The sequence below is a fragment of the Zonotrichia leucophrys genome, chromosome 6, assembly GCF_028769735.1.
Source record: "Zonotrichia leucophrys gambelii isolate GWCS_2022_RI chromosome 6, RI_Zleu_2.0, whole genome shotgun sequence".
Taxonomy (NCBI): domain Eukaryota; kingdom Metazoa; phylum Chordata; class Aves; order Passeriformes; family Passerellidae; genus Zonotrichia; species Zonotrichia leucophrys.
The window spans coordinates 14010387-14023669 of NC_088176.1; the positions used below are offsets into that span (position 1 = coordinate 14010387).

The 13283-nt window shown below is 61.2% G+C and overlaps 1 protein-coding gene across 3 annotated transcripts; it reads right to left on the reverse strand.

The window, feature by feature from the left end:
• Positions 1 to 15: 15 nt before the first annotated feature.
• CRTAC1 (cartilage acidic protein 1) lies at positions 16 to 13250 on the reverse strand. Of its 3 annotated transcripts, XM_064716497.1 has the most exons (16): positions 13138 to 13250; positions 9246 to 9442; positions 7997 to 8193; positions 6953 to 7083; positions 6187 to 6343; positions 5450 to 5584; positions 5022 to 5167; positions 4709 to 4845; positions 3993 to 4075; positions 3397 to 3497; positions 3144 to 3312; positions 2522 to 2667; positions 2347 to 2389; positions 1762 to 1905; positions 550 to 675; positions 16 to 240 (listed from the first exon to the last, which is right to left on the reverse strand). In XM_064716497.1, the coding sequence occupies exons 1-16, from the start codon at positions 13180 to 13182 to the stop codon at positions 113 to 115; spliced, it is 2085 nt and encodes a 694-aa protein (XP_064572567.1). In that variant the 5' UTR covers positions 13183 to 13250; the 3' UTR covers positions 16 to 112. The 3 variants fall into 3 exon arrangements, with proteins under 3 accessions (XP_064572567.1, XP_064572566.1, XP_064572569.1); XM_064716496.1 differs by having other exon boundaries at positions 16 to 675; XM_064716499.1 differs by lacking the exons at positions 16 to 240; positions 550 to 675 and adding an exon at positions 901 to 1524.
• Positions 13251 to 13283: the final 33 nt, after the last annotated feature.

Below are 13283 nucleotides of genomic sequence, written 5' to 3' on the forward strand. Positions count from 1 at the left end.
GGGACACACAAGGAATACATGAAAAACAGGAAAGGGTTTATTCTATTGGCACTGGGTGCAACCAGCACAGTGCTGGGGGGTAGCAGGGAGCACCTGGCTGTGCCAGAGCAGGCTAATTGCGCCAGCAGCGTCCACCAGCACCCAGGGAGAAGCCATGGTGACAGTGGCAGTGGAAGGAGCCATAGCTGTTGTGGCAGATATGGTCGCAGGGACCAGGCTGTGCCTGGCACTCATCTATGTCTGGGAAAGAAGGAGAAAAGGTCAGAGCTGTGCCAAGGGTTCAGGGACTGTGTGGCATGGGCAGGGCAAGGAATGGAGGAGGCATGAGGGGAGCAGCTCCAGGGCTGGGTGAATGTGGGACACAAGGGCAGGTGATCCTGTCACTGCTTGGTGCCAAGGCTGCTGGGTGGCAGATGTCCTTCCTCCACCAGCTCCTGCACAGCCACAGTCTGTCCATTCTGCCCCCCAGCAGTAGGGCTGTGAGCACACCTGGACACCCCATCATCTCTGCTGCCAGGGCAGCACCAGGTGGGCACTGCAGGTACTCACCCAGGCACTGGCTGGCAGCCGGATCGAGGGGACGGAAGCCTGGGTGGCAGAGGCAGCTGTGTGCCCCAGGGCTGTTGATGCACAGCTGGCTGCAGTTGTGCAAGCCCTGAGCACACTCGTCGATGTCTGGTGGGGTAAAGAGAGCAGTGTAGGGTTATAGCACGTAGGGGGGAAAAGCAGCCCTGTTGTTGAGGTGCAGGCAGGGCTGCTTGCTGTACCCCAGCCCCCTCAGAGCTGCACATTTTGCTGTAGTCCCAGTGCAGAACTGGGCCAGGGGCACCACCACTCTCCAGCCAGGTCCCAGGGTGGGCAGCAGCACAAGCACAGCCCAGTCCTGCAGAGCTCAGCAGACCAGGTTAATAGATGGGATATAGTTTATTGGGGGATCTCTGGGAGACGGGCTGGAAGACTGTTGGGACTAAGCAGGGTCAGACTCCAAACAGTAGGGTCAATACGTTAAAAAACAGACCAGGAGGGTCCTGCCCCTGCAGGGCTGGGAAGAGCCTCCTCTGCCAGGGCTGGGAGGCGTTCCCGTCACCGAGGAGCGGGCAGGCGAAGCACACACGTCGCAGGCCAAACCAGCAGGCACATGGTACGGTATCGGGGCGACAGAGCAAGGTACCAGCATGGCAGGAACAGCACTGGGGCAGGGGGTGGGCAGGGAAAGGGGCACTGCCAGGCTGCCCCAGGGCTGCTTTCCTAGAGATGGCACAGGACAGCCAGGTCTGTGCCCGTCCCACTGCAGGTCACCCACTATGTCCCAGCCGGCACTTCCAGGGCTCGACAAGGACAGAAAAAGAGAGACAGGCAGAGGCCAGCCCATCCTTCCACCAAGGCTGCTCTGGCGTGTTATGGGCAGGGCTTAAAGTGCATAGAGACAAAGGCAGAGTCCGAGGACTTGAGGGAGGAGGGCACTGCGGGGGAGCCCAGGCCAGCTCCCAGCAGAGGGATAGCCCCCAAAAAAGGCCACTTGAGCTGCACAGAGAAGAGAAGGAACAAGAGAGAAAAAGAGAAAGAGAAGGGGAGTCAGTGGCAGCTCAGTGGGAGGCACGGACAAACAGACACAGAACCAGTGTGGAGGTGGCTGGGCTGCCGTCCGACAGGTTACAGGCTGTGACCTGGCCTTTGTCAGGGGTGCAACAGCATCCCAAGGTGGTACTTTGGGACTGATGCCAGCTGGCATGGGGTCGGGGTGTCCCAGCTATCACTCACCCACGCAAGCTGTGCCGTCCTCGTTTGGCTCAAAGCCCCGGCTGCAGCGCTTGTTGCTGCGACAGCGGTACCCGCCATAGGTGTTGATGCAGAGAGGCTTCTCCCGGGGACAGATGAAGGGGAACTCCTTGCACTCATTTGTGTCTGCAAGAGGGCCCTCAGCGTGAGATGTCTGGGCAGAGAGCTTGGGGCTGCCAGCCCCTCCAGTTCCCCCAGTACTGTGGCTGGTCACCCCAGTGGCAGCCATGCATAAGCCATATCTCTGCCCAGGAGGCTCCCAGCATGGCCACAGCCACCCTGCTGCACCTCTGCTGCCCCTCCCATTGCTCATGGCTGCAGCATACAGCCTGCCACATGCCAGCCATGCCTCCTGCCCTAGCACATTGCTCTCGCTGTTCCCTAGGACACCATTGTGCCCCTCTAGAGCTGTACAGGTGTCCCATTCCCAGCCCATGTGCCAGGCAGGCAGCTGTACCTGGCACAGAGCCATGTGGCAGGCAGCCACCTCCCAGTCTCAGTGTCCCCCATGGGGCTATGCTACAGCATCCTGGGTAAAGGCACACCTGTGCTCCAGCAGCCACTCACCTACACAGCGTCCATTCTCGTGCTGGGAGAATCCCTGCCCGCACTGCATTTGGGAAGAAGCAGAGACCACTGGGATGGGGAGGAATCACCCCTGGGCAGCCACTGAGCCAGCAGAGCCCAGCCTCTTTTTTCTTTCCCCAAAGTGTCACACCCTACACCCACACCTGGCCCTCACCTCCAGTGGGGCAGGCATGAGTGGCTCCTCCACATCCAGAGGGTAGGGGATCTCCAGGACAGAGTTTGTCTCACTGCTTGCCACAGCTCGTGACACCACGCGGCCATCTGGCCAAGTCACCTCCAGGCTGCTGGCTTCGTCACGCCCTGCAGGCGGGCAGCCCATCAAAGGGAGGGTCTCCAGGGTGGGCAGGGGCTGAAAGGAGGCCAGCGGGGTGGTAGGGATGGAGGGACAAAGTTCTCCCTTGCTCCCTGAGCCCAGCTCCAGGTGCTCATGCTGACAGCCCCTGCACATGGATGTTCTCTGAGGGGTGTACATGGGATGACCTTGCAGTAGGCAGAGACACCCCTGCAGGCTTGGCTGCACCAGGGGAGAGCTAAAAGGAAGGGAAAGCCCTGCTGCCTGGGCAAAGCAGCAGGCAGGGCATGGGGAAGGGGGCAGCTGCCCCTTGCAGCACAGCTGCAGTGGCTGGGCAGCCTGCCCCCAGCCTTACACAGAGCCCAGCATACCTAGGGTGACAGGCAGGGACGATTACTGCGCAGCAGGACACCAGGGCAGCAGACACGGCCCCTGCCCTGGGGAGTGCCAGGGGAGGCTGGGGGGGAGGCAGCCCCTAGCTCACCCAGTCCGAAGTGTGCCACAGGCTCCATCTCGCAGAGGTAGCCAGAGCCACCGTCGATGATGCGCAGGTGGGCCCCGCTGCGCCGCGTGAACAGCACCACCTTGGCCCCCCGCGCAAACGCCCCGAAGCGCGTGCGGGGAATGACCCGCAGCCAGTTGTTATTGGTACCCTGCAAAGGGTGACAGAGCAGAGAGATTGAGTTGGGAGGGATGGAAGGGATGGGTACAACACGAGGAGTCCCTGCTTGACTCACCTGGGTGCCCTTGAAGATGGAGATTGGCTGTGCCATGGACTCGCCATGGGATAGGATGAGGTCCAGCATCCCATCGCCATCAAAATCTGTTACTGCACCTCCTGCAAGGATGGAATCATGCTGTGTCTGAGGCCTGGCCTCATGTTCCCCAGCACTAGACCTTGCTGCTGCTGCGGCCTTCCACTGGCAATGGGAGTACTCCCAGCCACGCAGGGACAGAAAGGAAGATGGGGTGACATCAGTGCAGGAGTGTGGCTGGCAACCTCTAACGAGGTGCATTGGCACCCTGGGCAGTGGAGGGCACAGGCAGTGCCTGGGTGGCTGTGTGTCAAAGGGAGCTGCCTGACCTCTTCTCAAATGCAGAGGCTGGCTTTGAGCAGTGGACACCCAGGAAGGGGCACATCAAGAGTGCCTCTGGGGTACTGGAGGTGGCACTGTTGGCTGGGTGTGGTGGAGGGAGAAAGCATGGGGCCATTCCTGGGTGACAGGAGCTCCAGCCTGCTGGTGGGGAGCAGGCACATAACTCAGCCAGGCATGTGGCATCCTGAGGCAAAGAAGGTGCCAAGCAGTGCTGTGCCAGAGCGGGGTGTACCCACCAGTGCCCCGTCCCTCTGGCTCCAGTGCATCCCCTGGATTCAGCTCTTCCACAATGGGGTCTGAGTGTTCTCTTCGGATGAGCCTGCCAAGGACACACACAGGGTATGAATGCCAGCTCCTGCAGTCCTCAGAACCTTCCTGGACATGTCTGTCCCCTCCTGAAGAATCATGGTAGGGGTGACAGCCCTGATGGTTATAGGGTGTGGATGATGTGACTGTCCCCTGCCTGTTGGCATGTCCCCCCTCGAGGCAGAGGCAACAGGAGTTTCATGAGAGCTTCTGGATCTGAACTGCAGAGTAGCAACAGCATCTGTTGCATCCCTCTGGAACCTGGAGATGTCTCCAAAGGACTCCTTGCAAAACCCTTGCCCTCTACCCACCCATGGGTGCAAACATTGGGTAGACAACCAGTTCCCATCACCCTACACACGAGGCAAGGAGGTGCTACACAGAAGTAATAAGACTTGACCCCCGCAATTAACAGGAGCCATGAACAAGCTTCCACACAGCTGCTAATCAGCCGTGCTGGGGACCCCAGGGGCTGCTGCAGGCACGATCACAGTGGCTGGTAATGATGCCAGGAAGGGCTCAGTCACGACGCCTTTTATGAGCCGAGCCCGAGCCGTGGCACTGCTGGAGAGGAGCCCTGAGAGCCTGGCTGTGCTGCTCTGCCCCCAGCGCAGGGTGCGGGGTGCCCGGCCCCGCCGGCTCCTACCGGAACAGGCGGTTGGCGGAGGAGCCGCGGTAAGCGATGTTGTTGAAGAAAACCTCCAGCTCCTGATCGTTGTCGAAGTCGGCTGCGATGACGGTGCGGACCGGGGACGGCATGGAGAACTTGGGGGTGGCGATGTCCTGCATGGACACAGCCTGACAATAGGCACAGGAAGCACGACACCCGGGTCCTGCTTTGATGCTCCGGGTGCCCTCCTCTCTGTCAGGTGGGGTTCAGAGGGAACTCGGAGCGAAGGCAGCCCCGCTGGCCGAGTGGCTCCGTGGCAGAGCCGTCGGTGCGGGGCTCCGGCCCTCACCCGGAATCGGACGCGGCCGGGAGCCCCGCTCTGCAGGTAGAGGCGGTGCGGCCCGTTCCAGTTGCCATAGACGATGTCCACTCGGCCGTCCCGGTTGAAGTCAGCCAGCGCCACACCGCGTCCATGCTGGTAGGGGTCATCCAGCCCTAGGGAACCGCAAGGGGACAGGGGGAGACGGGAACCCCTCCCTGCCTCCTTGTCCCAGCACACCTCCCAGGATGTGCTCTATTGTCCCCAGACAGGTGCTCCACGCACAGGGTTACATCCCTGCTGCACTGATGGATGCCCCGATCATCTCAGCCACTGCAGTCAGCGGGGCTCTGGGTCCCCAGGGCTGTCCCACCCCTGCCCTCATCCAGTGCAGGCAGAGCTACCCCTACCCTGAAGTCCCCAGGGTCTCCGTGTTCCCCCCAGCTTCCCCTACTCACCCACAGCAGCTGCCACGTCCCTGTACGTCCCGTCCCCCCGGTTGTGGAAGAGGAAATTTGGGCTGTTCTCGTTACCGCAGAATATGTCAGAGGCACTGTCACTCAGGATGGGGCCCACGGCCACCCCACGGCCGCCTGGGGACAGCAGCCCGGGGTGAGGGGACAGCTGCCCCACGGGAGTTTGCGCTCCCCATGTTACCTCAGTGTTGCCCACACGTTGGACCCAACCCCCCCACGACGCGTCCCCTCCACTCCCCCCACCGTGTCCCATTCTTGCCCACCTCCAATCCTTCTCATCAGGAGCTAATTGGGCCTGGCAGCCGCTCGTGTCACTCCCAACCCTAATCACTGCCATCGCCATGGTGACAACACTCCTAATTAGTGACAATTTACCGCTGGGGCACGCAGCAGTCCCCACGGTGGTGGGGCAGCATGGGGCGCAGGCGGGCTCGTTCCTCCCGACGCCTACGTTTCCAAACCCCGCTGGCTGCCCTGTGGATGCTGTGAGCTCGGGAGGGACTAGCCCCGGTGATGCTGGGCACAGGGGTCCTGCCAGGCGTGTATCCATGGTCCTGGTGCCTTTCACGGGCCGTGGGGCTGCCACTAGATGGGGCAGTCAGGCAGCCCAACGCGTGGCACGGACCTGGGGCTGCACTTCCCTGCCTCAGCCAGCTCTCCCGTTCGCCGTGCCCTGCAGCGCCCCGTGCCCTCCGCAGGGCCACAGCAGCCGGGTGTACCTGTGTACTTGCTGACGCCAGCCTGGGCAGCCACATCCACCAGCACCACGACACCGCGGGCAGGGTCACTGGCAGCCACATCCATCTCAATCAGGGCATGGGGGCCCACGTTGCCGCTGGCATAGTTGGCGATGTAGATGGAGTACCTGCCGGAGCCCTGCAGCCGGCAGCACGGCCTCAGCACCCACCACCCACGGCTCATCGCCAGGTGACCACAGGGTGCCTGCTGTGAATGCTCTTATTGCTCCGTGGGGGCAGGCACTGCTGCTGTGTGCTGAGCGAGAGCTCTGCAAAGCCCACGGCAAAAAGCATCCCAGGAGCAGGCATGTGCCCCATTGCCTCCAGGAGCTGCCTGGTCACAGTGCTGGCATGGGGCACATTATCCTCCCTCCCAGCATCCCCGGAGTGCCAGGTCCTCCCGGTTTCCACAGCCCCCTTTGTCCCGTGCAGTAGCTGCACCCTGATTTAGCGATAATCATTTGGAAACAAACCGCTGGAGGAGGAGGACCAAGAAAGAGCAGGTGACAGGAACATAAATCACCACGACAGGCACGTTTATCAGCTGGTGGCAATGGTGTGGACAGGCATCCACAGTCTCTAGAGCTGGGGCCGTTGTGAGCCCTGACAGCCCAGGGGCAGCTGGGGGGCACCCTTGGCCAGCAGGGGATGGGATGGGCAAGGGGAGCAGGGCCCAGGACTCCACTGAAGGGGCACTGGGAGTGGGAAGGGGGCAGAGATGCCTGCCCACAGAACCCTGCTTGCTCACCGTGCGGTCCACGCAGGCAACGGAGCGGCCGGCAAAGCGGCTGGCTACATCCTGGTTCACCTCGTCACTCAGGATGTCCTCCCAGCGCCCGTTGCGGAGCTTGAACAGCTTGTCTGTGTAGGTGGCCATGCCTGGGGAAGGGGTACAGGTCAGTGGGCTCCAGCACACCACCTCCTCCTGAGGAGGGTGCTTTGTAGCTAGGGAGGTTGTGGAAAAGGTGCTCTTTTTCCAGAGCACCCCAAATATCTGCTGTCCCTGCAGCCCCCTACAGTGCAATGGGGCTGGGCTGCTGCTGCAAGAGCCCCATGACCCTTAAGGGCCACGGGGAGACACACAGAAGAATCAACTCATTAGGCTAAAATATGTCCCAATGAGGCACAGCTCTGTAGATCATCCCCAGGAAGGCAAAAAAAAAAAAAAAATTGAAAAAGAAATCGATTCAGTGGCAGGCACAGTCAGCGAGCTACACCATTTGTGACAGCAGCAATGGCAGATCCTGATTTAGGGACAGGTGTGCCAGCAGCCACTGCCAGCCCGGGTAATTAGGAGCACTGGGAAGACAGATCTGCTGCCTGGAGGTCAGGGACACAGGGCAGAGCTGGGCTGGAACACCAAGCCAGGGAGCCCTGGGGATTCCCAGTGCCAGTTTGGAGCATGTAAGTCTTGTTCCCATGACAGGCATGCCAGGAGCAGGGACAGCACTGGACTTGGTGCAGCAGGCACAGGAGAGCCATGAGATCAAAGAGGACAACTGCTGCAGGGCACAGCTGGGATTTACAGTGTGGGGTCCCTGTGGCAGGACAGTCAAGGGGGCAGAAGGGAATCTTCTGTCCCACTTGGGGTGCCACAAAAAGGGCGATGGGCAGCTGGAAGTGCTGACTCGGTGGCTGGCTGGGCTCAGTGTCCCACCCGTGCCGCCATCAATCAATGGAGCCACTCAAGTGAGAAATTAACTCCAGCCCGCACACATCCCTCACACGCCGAAGGTCGCGGCCACACCGGGGCTCCCCCCGTGCCTGGGGCCCGGCTGCCGGCAGGGCTCACCAGAAAAGGCATTGTTGGTGTTGAGGAAGTAGATCTCCTCGCGGCCGTCGCCGTCGATGTCACAGGCTGTCACGCCGATGGCGTTGCCCTGCCGGTCCCGCAGGGCGTAGTACGGGGAGCCCCGCTCGTCCTCCGCCACGTTCACCAGCCGCCCCTGCGCCTTGTCGTACTTGAGCACCAGGTTGGGGCCGTTGTACCTGTGAGTGTAGGCAGGGTAGTGGCTTCCCAAGGACTGAGGATGGGATTAAAGCCCCTGTCTCACCCCTGGGGGGACACTGGGTGTGATACTGCATTTTCCCCATGATGGGAACTGCAGAGACCAGGGCAAGGAAACTGCCACACAAGGCAAATCCTCTCAGCACGGAGCATCCCACTGGCTCCTCGCCCGCTCCCGCCCAACACACCAGTAAACAAGTTATACAACGGACACCACGACTGCTTACAAAACTCCAGCTGCCCTCTTGACTCAGCACAGCTGGCAGTGGTGGCCCAGACCCCTCCAGGGTTCCAGTCCTGCCCAAGTTTTCCTGCCTCAGTGATGTTCAGAGCAGCATAAGGGCCAGACTCTGACTGCCTGCCACCATAGTGCCTCCATCTAGCTGGATGGGATCTGTGAGGTTAAAGGTGGGCACACTTGTGCATGCAAGCCTCTTTAGGGAGTGAGGATGGTGATGTGTACACAGATACCCTGCAGTAGCAGCTCACAGCAGTGCCAGCACACACACAGAGCCTACACCACGGCCCCTGCTCTTCCTGACCAGGGTTGGACCTGCTAGCAGCAGCTGCTCTGTGTCCAGCCCCGCTTGGGCACTGGCAGCACAGCACATGGCTCCCTGTTTGCCCGGCTCCTGCCGGCCCTTCCCAGCCATCACTCCAATAAAGGACTATAAAAAACCTCCAGCCAATTAACTGAATCTCCAGAGAGAGCTGAGTCCTGTCAGCAGAGCAGAGACGGCCTGGGGACACGCTGGCTGTGCACTGCAGGGTGGACCCTGGCTGCTGGGCAGCTGCCACCGCCCCACAGGGAAGGGACGATGGGGGCACTCACGTGGTCCTACACAGGCACTCGCTGGCATCAACACCCTCTGTGGGTGCACACACACACACACACACAAGTTCACTGGTGGGTGCATGCAGACCTCAACCCACCCACCTGTGTGCATAAACCCCCCAGCCAGCCACAAGACCACAGAGGAGAGCGGAATTCCTGTCTCTGCTGTCACTGAGGCCTTAGGGGTGCCCCACTCACCCTGCCACCACGATCTCGAAGTCACCGTCGGCATCCAGGTCAGTGACAGCCACGCCGTAGTTGAGCTGGGTGGGGTTGCTGTCGTAGTCGGGTGGCAGGAGGCGGTGGGTGACGGCTGCAAACATGGGCTCGCTGCGCTGGGAGCCCTCGCTGAGCCAGGCCAGGGACAGCAGGCACAGCGCCAGCATCCTGGACACCTGGGAGAGACCTACAGCCCATCAGCTCAGGAGGGACTCTGCTCCACCATGCCCAAGCAGCCCACTGCCCTTGCACGGGAGATGCTCTCTTTTCACCCCTTGCCATAGCACCCCAGCCTGCACCACACCACCTGTCCCTTGACCCTTGGGCACTGTCACTCTGGTGTCCCCATGCACAGACTGTCCTGGCACTGTTCACCCTTGGGACAAGATCACACTCTAGTGAGCTGGGGCTGAGGAGCAGCCCAGCCTTGGCAACCCATCCTACCGGAGGGACTGGAGAGGCAGCAGGAGGGCTCTGGGGTGCTGACAAAGCTGGGCTCAGGCCCAGATCACTCTGCCCTAAGGTGCCACCGGCTTCCAAGGTCCTGGTAAGTCAAAATGACAATCACTGCTCCCTTGGCAGGGTCAGAGGAAGAAGACATTCACTGGCCCAAGGAGTTTGTCTTCTGTCCCATTGGTGTTCCAGAGCTGGGGAAGTTCGCAGGGAGAACACAGGGATACTTTATCAGCTTATTCCCACGTGCCTCAGTTTCCCCATCCTGCGGGAAATGTTCTTCCCAGGGTCTCTGCAGGGTGAGCTCCTTCCAGTCTGGCCAGGGAAAGCTTCTGCACAGGGATGCAGCCATGAGAAGATGCTGGGAGGAACAGGAGACTGGGAAGAGAGGCTCATTTAACCTGGACTGCGGAGGACAGCTTCTGCCAGCACTGCTGGCAAGGCTGCAGAGACTTTGGAGCTGGCTCTGACCTGGCTGTAGCACAGGTGATGAGCAAGGTGGTACTTAAGAGGGAAACCCCTCATCCCAGGCCTGGCAGTCACCTCCAGAGGGGAAGAGCCCAGAGATGAGCTGTGTGTCCCCAGGCTGTGAGCATGATCCCACATGCCTGCACTCCAGCTGGGAGAAAAAGCAGCCTGCTCTGCTCTTGCAAACCAGAAGGGTGATTGGGGCACCTGGCCTGCAAGGGGACAATGCTGCATGTGACTGTGCCTGGGCAGGACCTCCCCAGGCAGGAACAGTCCCTGTATCCAGGAGTGAATGATCCCCTGCCAGCTGCCCCCTGTGCTGTTGGAGTCAGACAGCAAGCCCAGGAGTGGTGGCAGCTGGGTGGTACCCCATGTGCTCAGCTTGGAGAGGGGAAGGTGCCCAAGATTTAGACCCCAGCAAACCCAGCAGATTGTGGAGAACAGCCTGCTGCTGCTGCCTCCTCTGGTGATGGGAATGGTCCCCAGGCTCTCTTGGGGGCCAGGATTCCCATGCCATAACTAGCTTCCAGGCCCATATGGCTGGGCAGGAAGGAGCTGTTCTCCAGCTGCAGAGGAAACCTTAACCCTACTGCCCACAACACCCATAGTTCTGTATTCCATTGCTCCAGCAGCCTGCTCTCCTTTCCTCTCCAACTCCATCTGTAGCCTGCGCACAGCGTCCAAGGTAGATGTGTGTCCCCAGCTCTATCCTCGGGAGAGGAATGCTCCAATTCTCTTCCTGTGATGGCCCATTACCCTGCCATGCTGAATGGAGCTGCTCTTGAGGGGCAGGAGCCTGGATCCTTCCCTGGTGCAGGGGTCCCATTCAAGATACGTGATGGGGACAGGGTTCATTGGGTTGCTGAGGGATGGGAAAGTCCCTGAGTGTCACCCTGCAGACAGTGAAGGAGGGGAAGCCTTTGCCACAGCCCCACTCCAGGCTTACCAAAACGAGCACAGGGGAAAGCCACTGACATTGTGGACAGATGGGTGCAGGGGTGCCACATAAGCTCCTGGCCCTGCAGAGCAGTGCTGCGTCACTCCCAGGCACAGCCAGACGATGGGTTCTGTCCCCAGCTCATTGGCAGGGCCCCCTGTCTTTGCTCACTCCAGCTCCCACTCCTCAGAGCCTGGACTGCTACCAGGTGCCCCCCCTGCCTCATCCAGCTGCAGCTGAAATCCCTCCAAGCTGGATGGAGCTTTTCCAGTAGGAAACAATGCTCCTGATTGGAGACAAAAGGCTTTTCCCAGTGGATCCGGTGCTTGGTGCCATGGGGAAGGGATGTCCAGCCCAGAGCCAGGCCATTTTGGGAAGGGGAAGGGAGGCAGACTTAAGCTCTGCATGTCAGATGCAGAAGGGCCTCATCATTCCCAGCATGCTTTTGATAGAACCACAGTCCCAGCATGAAGCTTCACCTGGGGTTTGAGGCCATGGGGCCCTGCCTGTATGCAGGGCAGACCTCAGTCTCTCTTGTTCCAGCAGAGTCACGTCCTGGCTTGTGTTGTGGCATCTGGTGGCAAGGTCACCCCAGGGGGTTTCTGCAGTATGGCTAGTGACACGAAGCCAAGGTGCCAAGCAGGGCAGAGCCACTGGGAGGGTGCCAAGGCACCCATGCAGGGTGAAGCCAGGCAGCCCAGGGAGAGGGTGCTGGCCCCAAGCAGAGATGCAGCATGTAGGGTTCATCTGAGCCCATGCATTGCTATGGCTGACAGTGCCCAGGTGGGATGGGACTGGAAAGGGCCATGGGACAGGCAGGCGATTGGGCCCCAGACCGCTCACCACAAGTGGGGAGATGCTGTCCCCAGATGTCCTCACTGTGCACACATGGACATGCCTGAGCCTACATTATGGGGAAGGTGGGTGTGAGGTCCCTGTGCGGCCACCCCACCCCGCATGTCACCGTGACATTGCTGCCCTGCTCACCACACACCCCAGTGATGTCACGCGCCACCACTGCAGCAATGTCCCGCTGTGGGCCGCAGTCATCTCCATGACATTTCTGGACATCATGCAGCAAGGGCATCACTGCACCCCAAATGCACCCCAAAGCAGTGACAACATGGTGACATCCCAGCACCTCATGCCACCATGCTGCATGTGCCCCACTAGCATCATATTCTCATTGCTAGCATTGCCAGGCTGCCACAGCTGTACCTGCCAGGGCAGGGGATAGGCAGGAGACGTCCCACAGACCCATCAGACCCCTCTTCCACAGCAGCTGGGCTGCCCAGAGTACCAGCAGTGCCCCTCCACAGCTCCTCAATGCCCAGCAGCCCAGACCCTGCAGTGCCTCTGCTCCAGGCAAAGCCCATGAGCCTGGGTCCTGCTGCGACGTCTGCTCGCTGCTGCGAGCCTGTCCCTCCTATGCAGGACTCCTCAGCGCTGGACCTGGCAGCCTGGGGCTCAGCCAGCAGCAGCCAATGCAGTGTGGAGATGAGCAGTCACCTTAGCCTCTAAGCTCGCCCCAGAGGGACACCAGGTCCTTGGGGGGCTCAGGCCCAGCAGCACACAGCCAGCCCCTTCCCACGCAGGCAGGTACACGGCTGGACCTCTCTGCCCACTGCCCCCAGCTCCTCCACGGGCTCGGCCACGACCAAGCACAAGTGCCGCTATAAAGAGGGGCCGTCCCTCGCTGCTCGCAGTGCTGCTGCTCCTGCCAGCGCTCTCCAGTCCCAGCACACACCGCCCATCCCTGTACAGCCTCTTGTGCACGGTTCTCCCCAGCCCAGCATCCTTCCATCCCCATCCCATCCTTCTTCCCGCTCCCTCCCGTCTCACTACCCCGCATCCCCGCCACGCCACGGGGACAGGCTACGCGCCCGCGGTCCCGCTCCGCCCTCCACCAACTTCTCCCCGGGCCGGTGACCGTGCCGGAGTTGACAGACGCCCCTCCCCGCCCCGGAGTCCCCGGGAAACTTCGCGGAGCAGCAAAACCACACGGCTACTCACGGGCCAGGGGGGCCGCCCGGCGCCCCCACGGCGGCGGGAGCGCATCCCGCACCGCCGCCTCGCCGCCCGCCGCGCCTCCGCCTCCGGTGCTCCGCTCCCGGCTCCCGACGGGCCCGGCCCGCCCGCGCGGCGCCTTAAGAACGGGC

Excerpts from the sequence above, each read along its gene's own strand:
- CRTAC1 (XM_064716496.1), bottom strand. The coding sequence starts at position 13,182 with ATGCGCTCCCGCCGCCGTGGGGGCGCCGGGCGGCCCCCCTGGCCC. Across the intron at positions 5,585-6,186 it reads TGGCGTCAGCAAGTACACAG|GCGGCCGTGGGGTGGCCGTG; the intron begins GTACACCCGGCT and ends TGCTGTCCCCAG. Across the intron at positions 4,846-5,021 it reads CCGGCCGCGTCCGATTCCGG|GACATCGCCACCCCCAAGTT; the intron begins GTGAGGGCCGGA and ends GTGTCCATGCAG.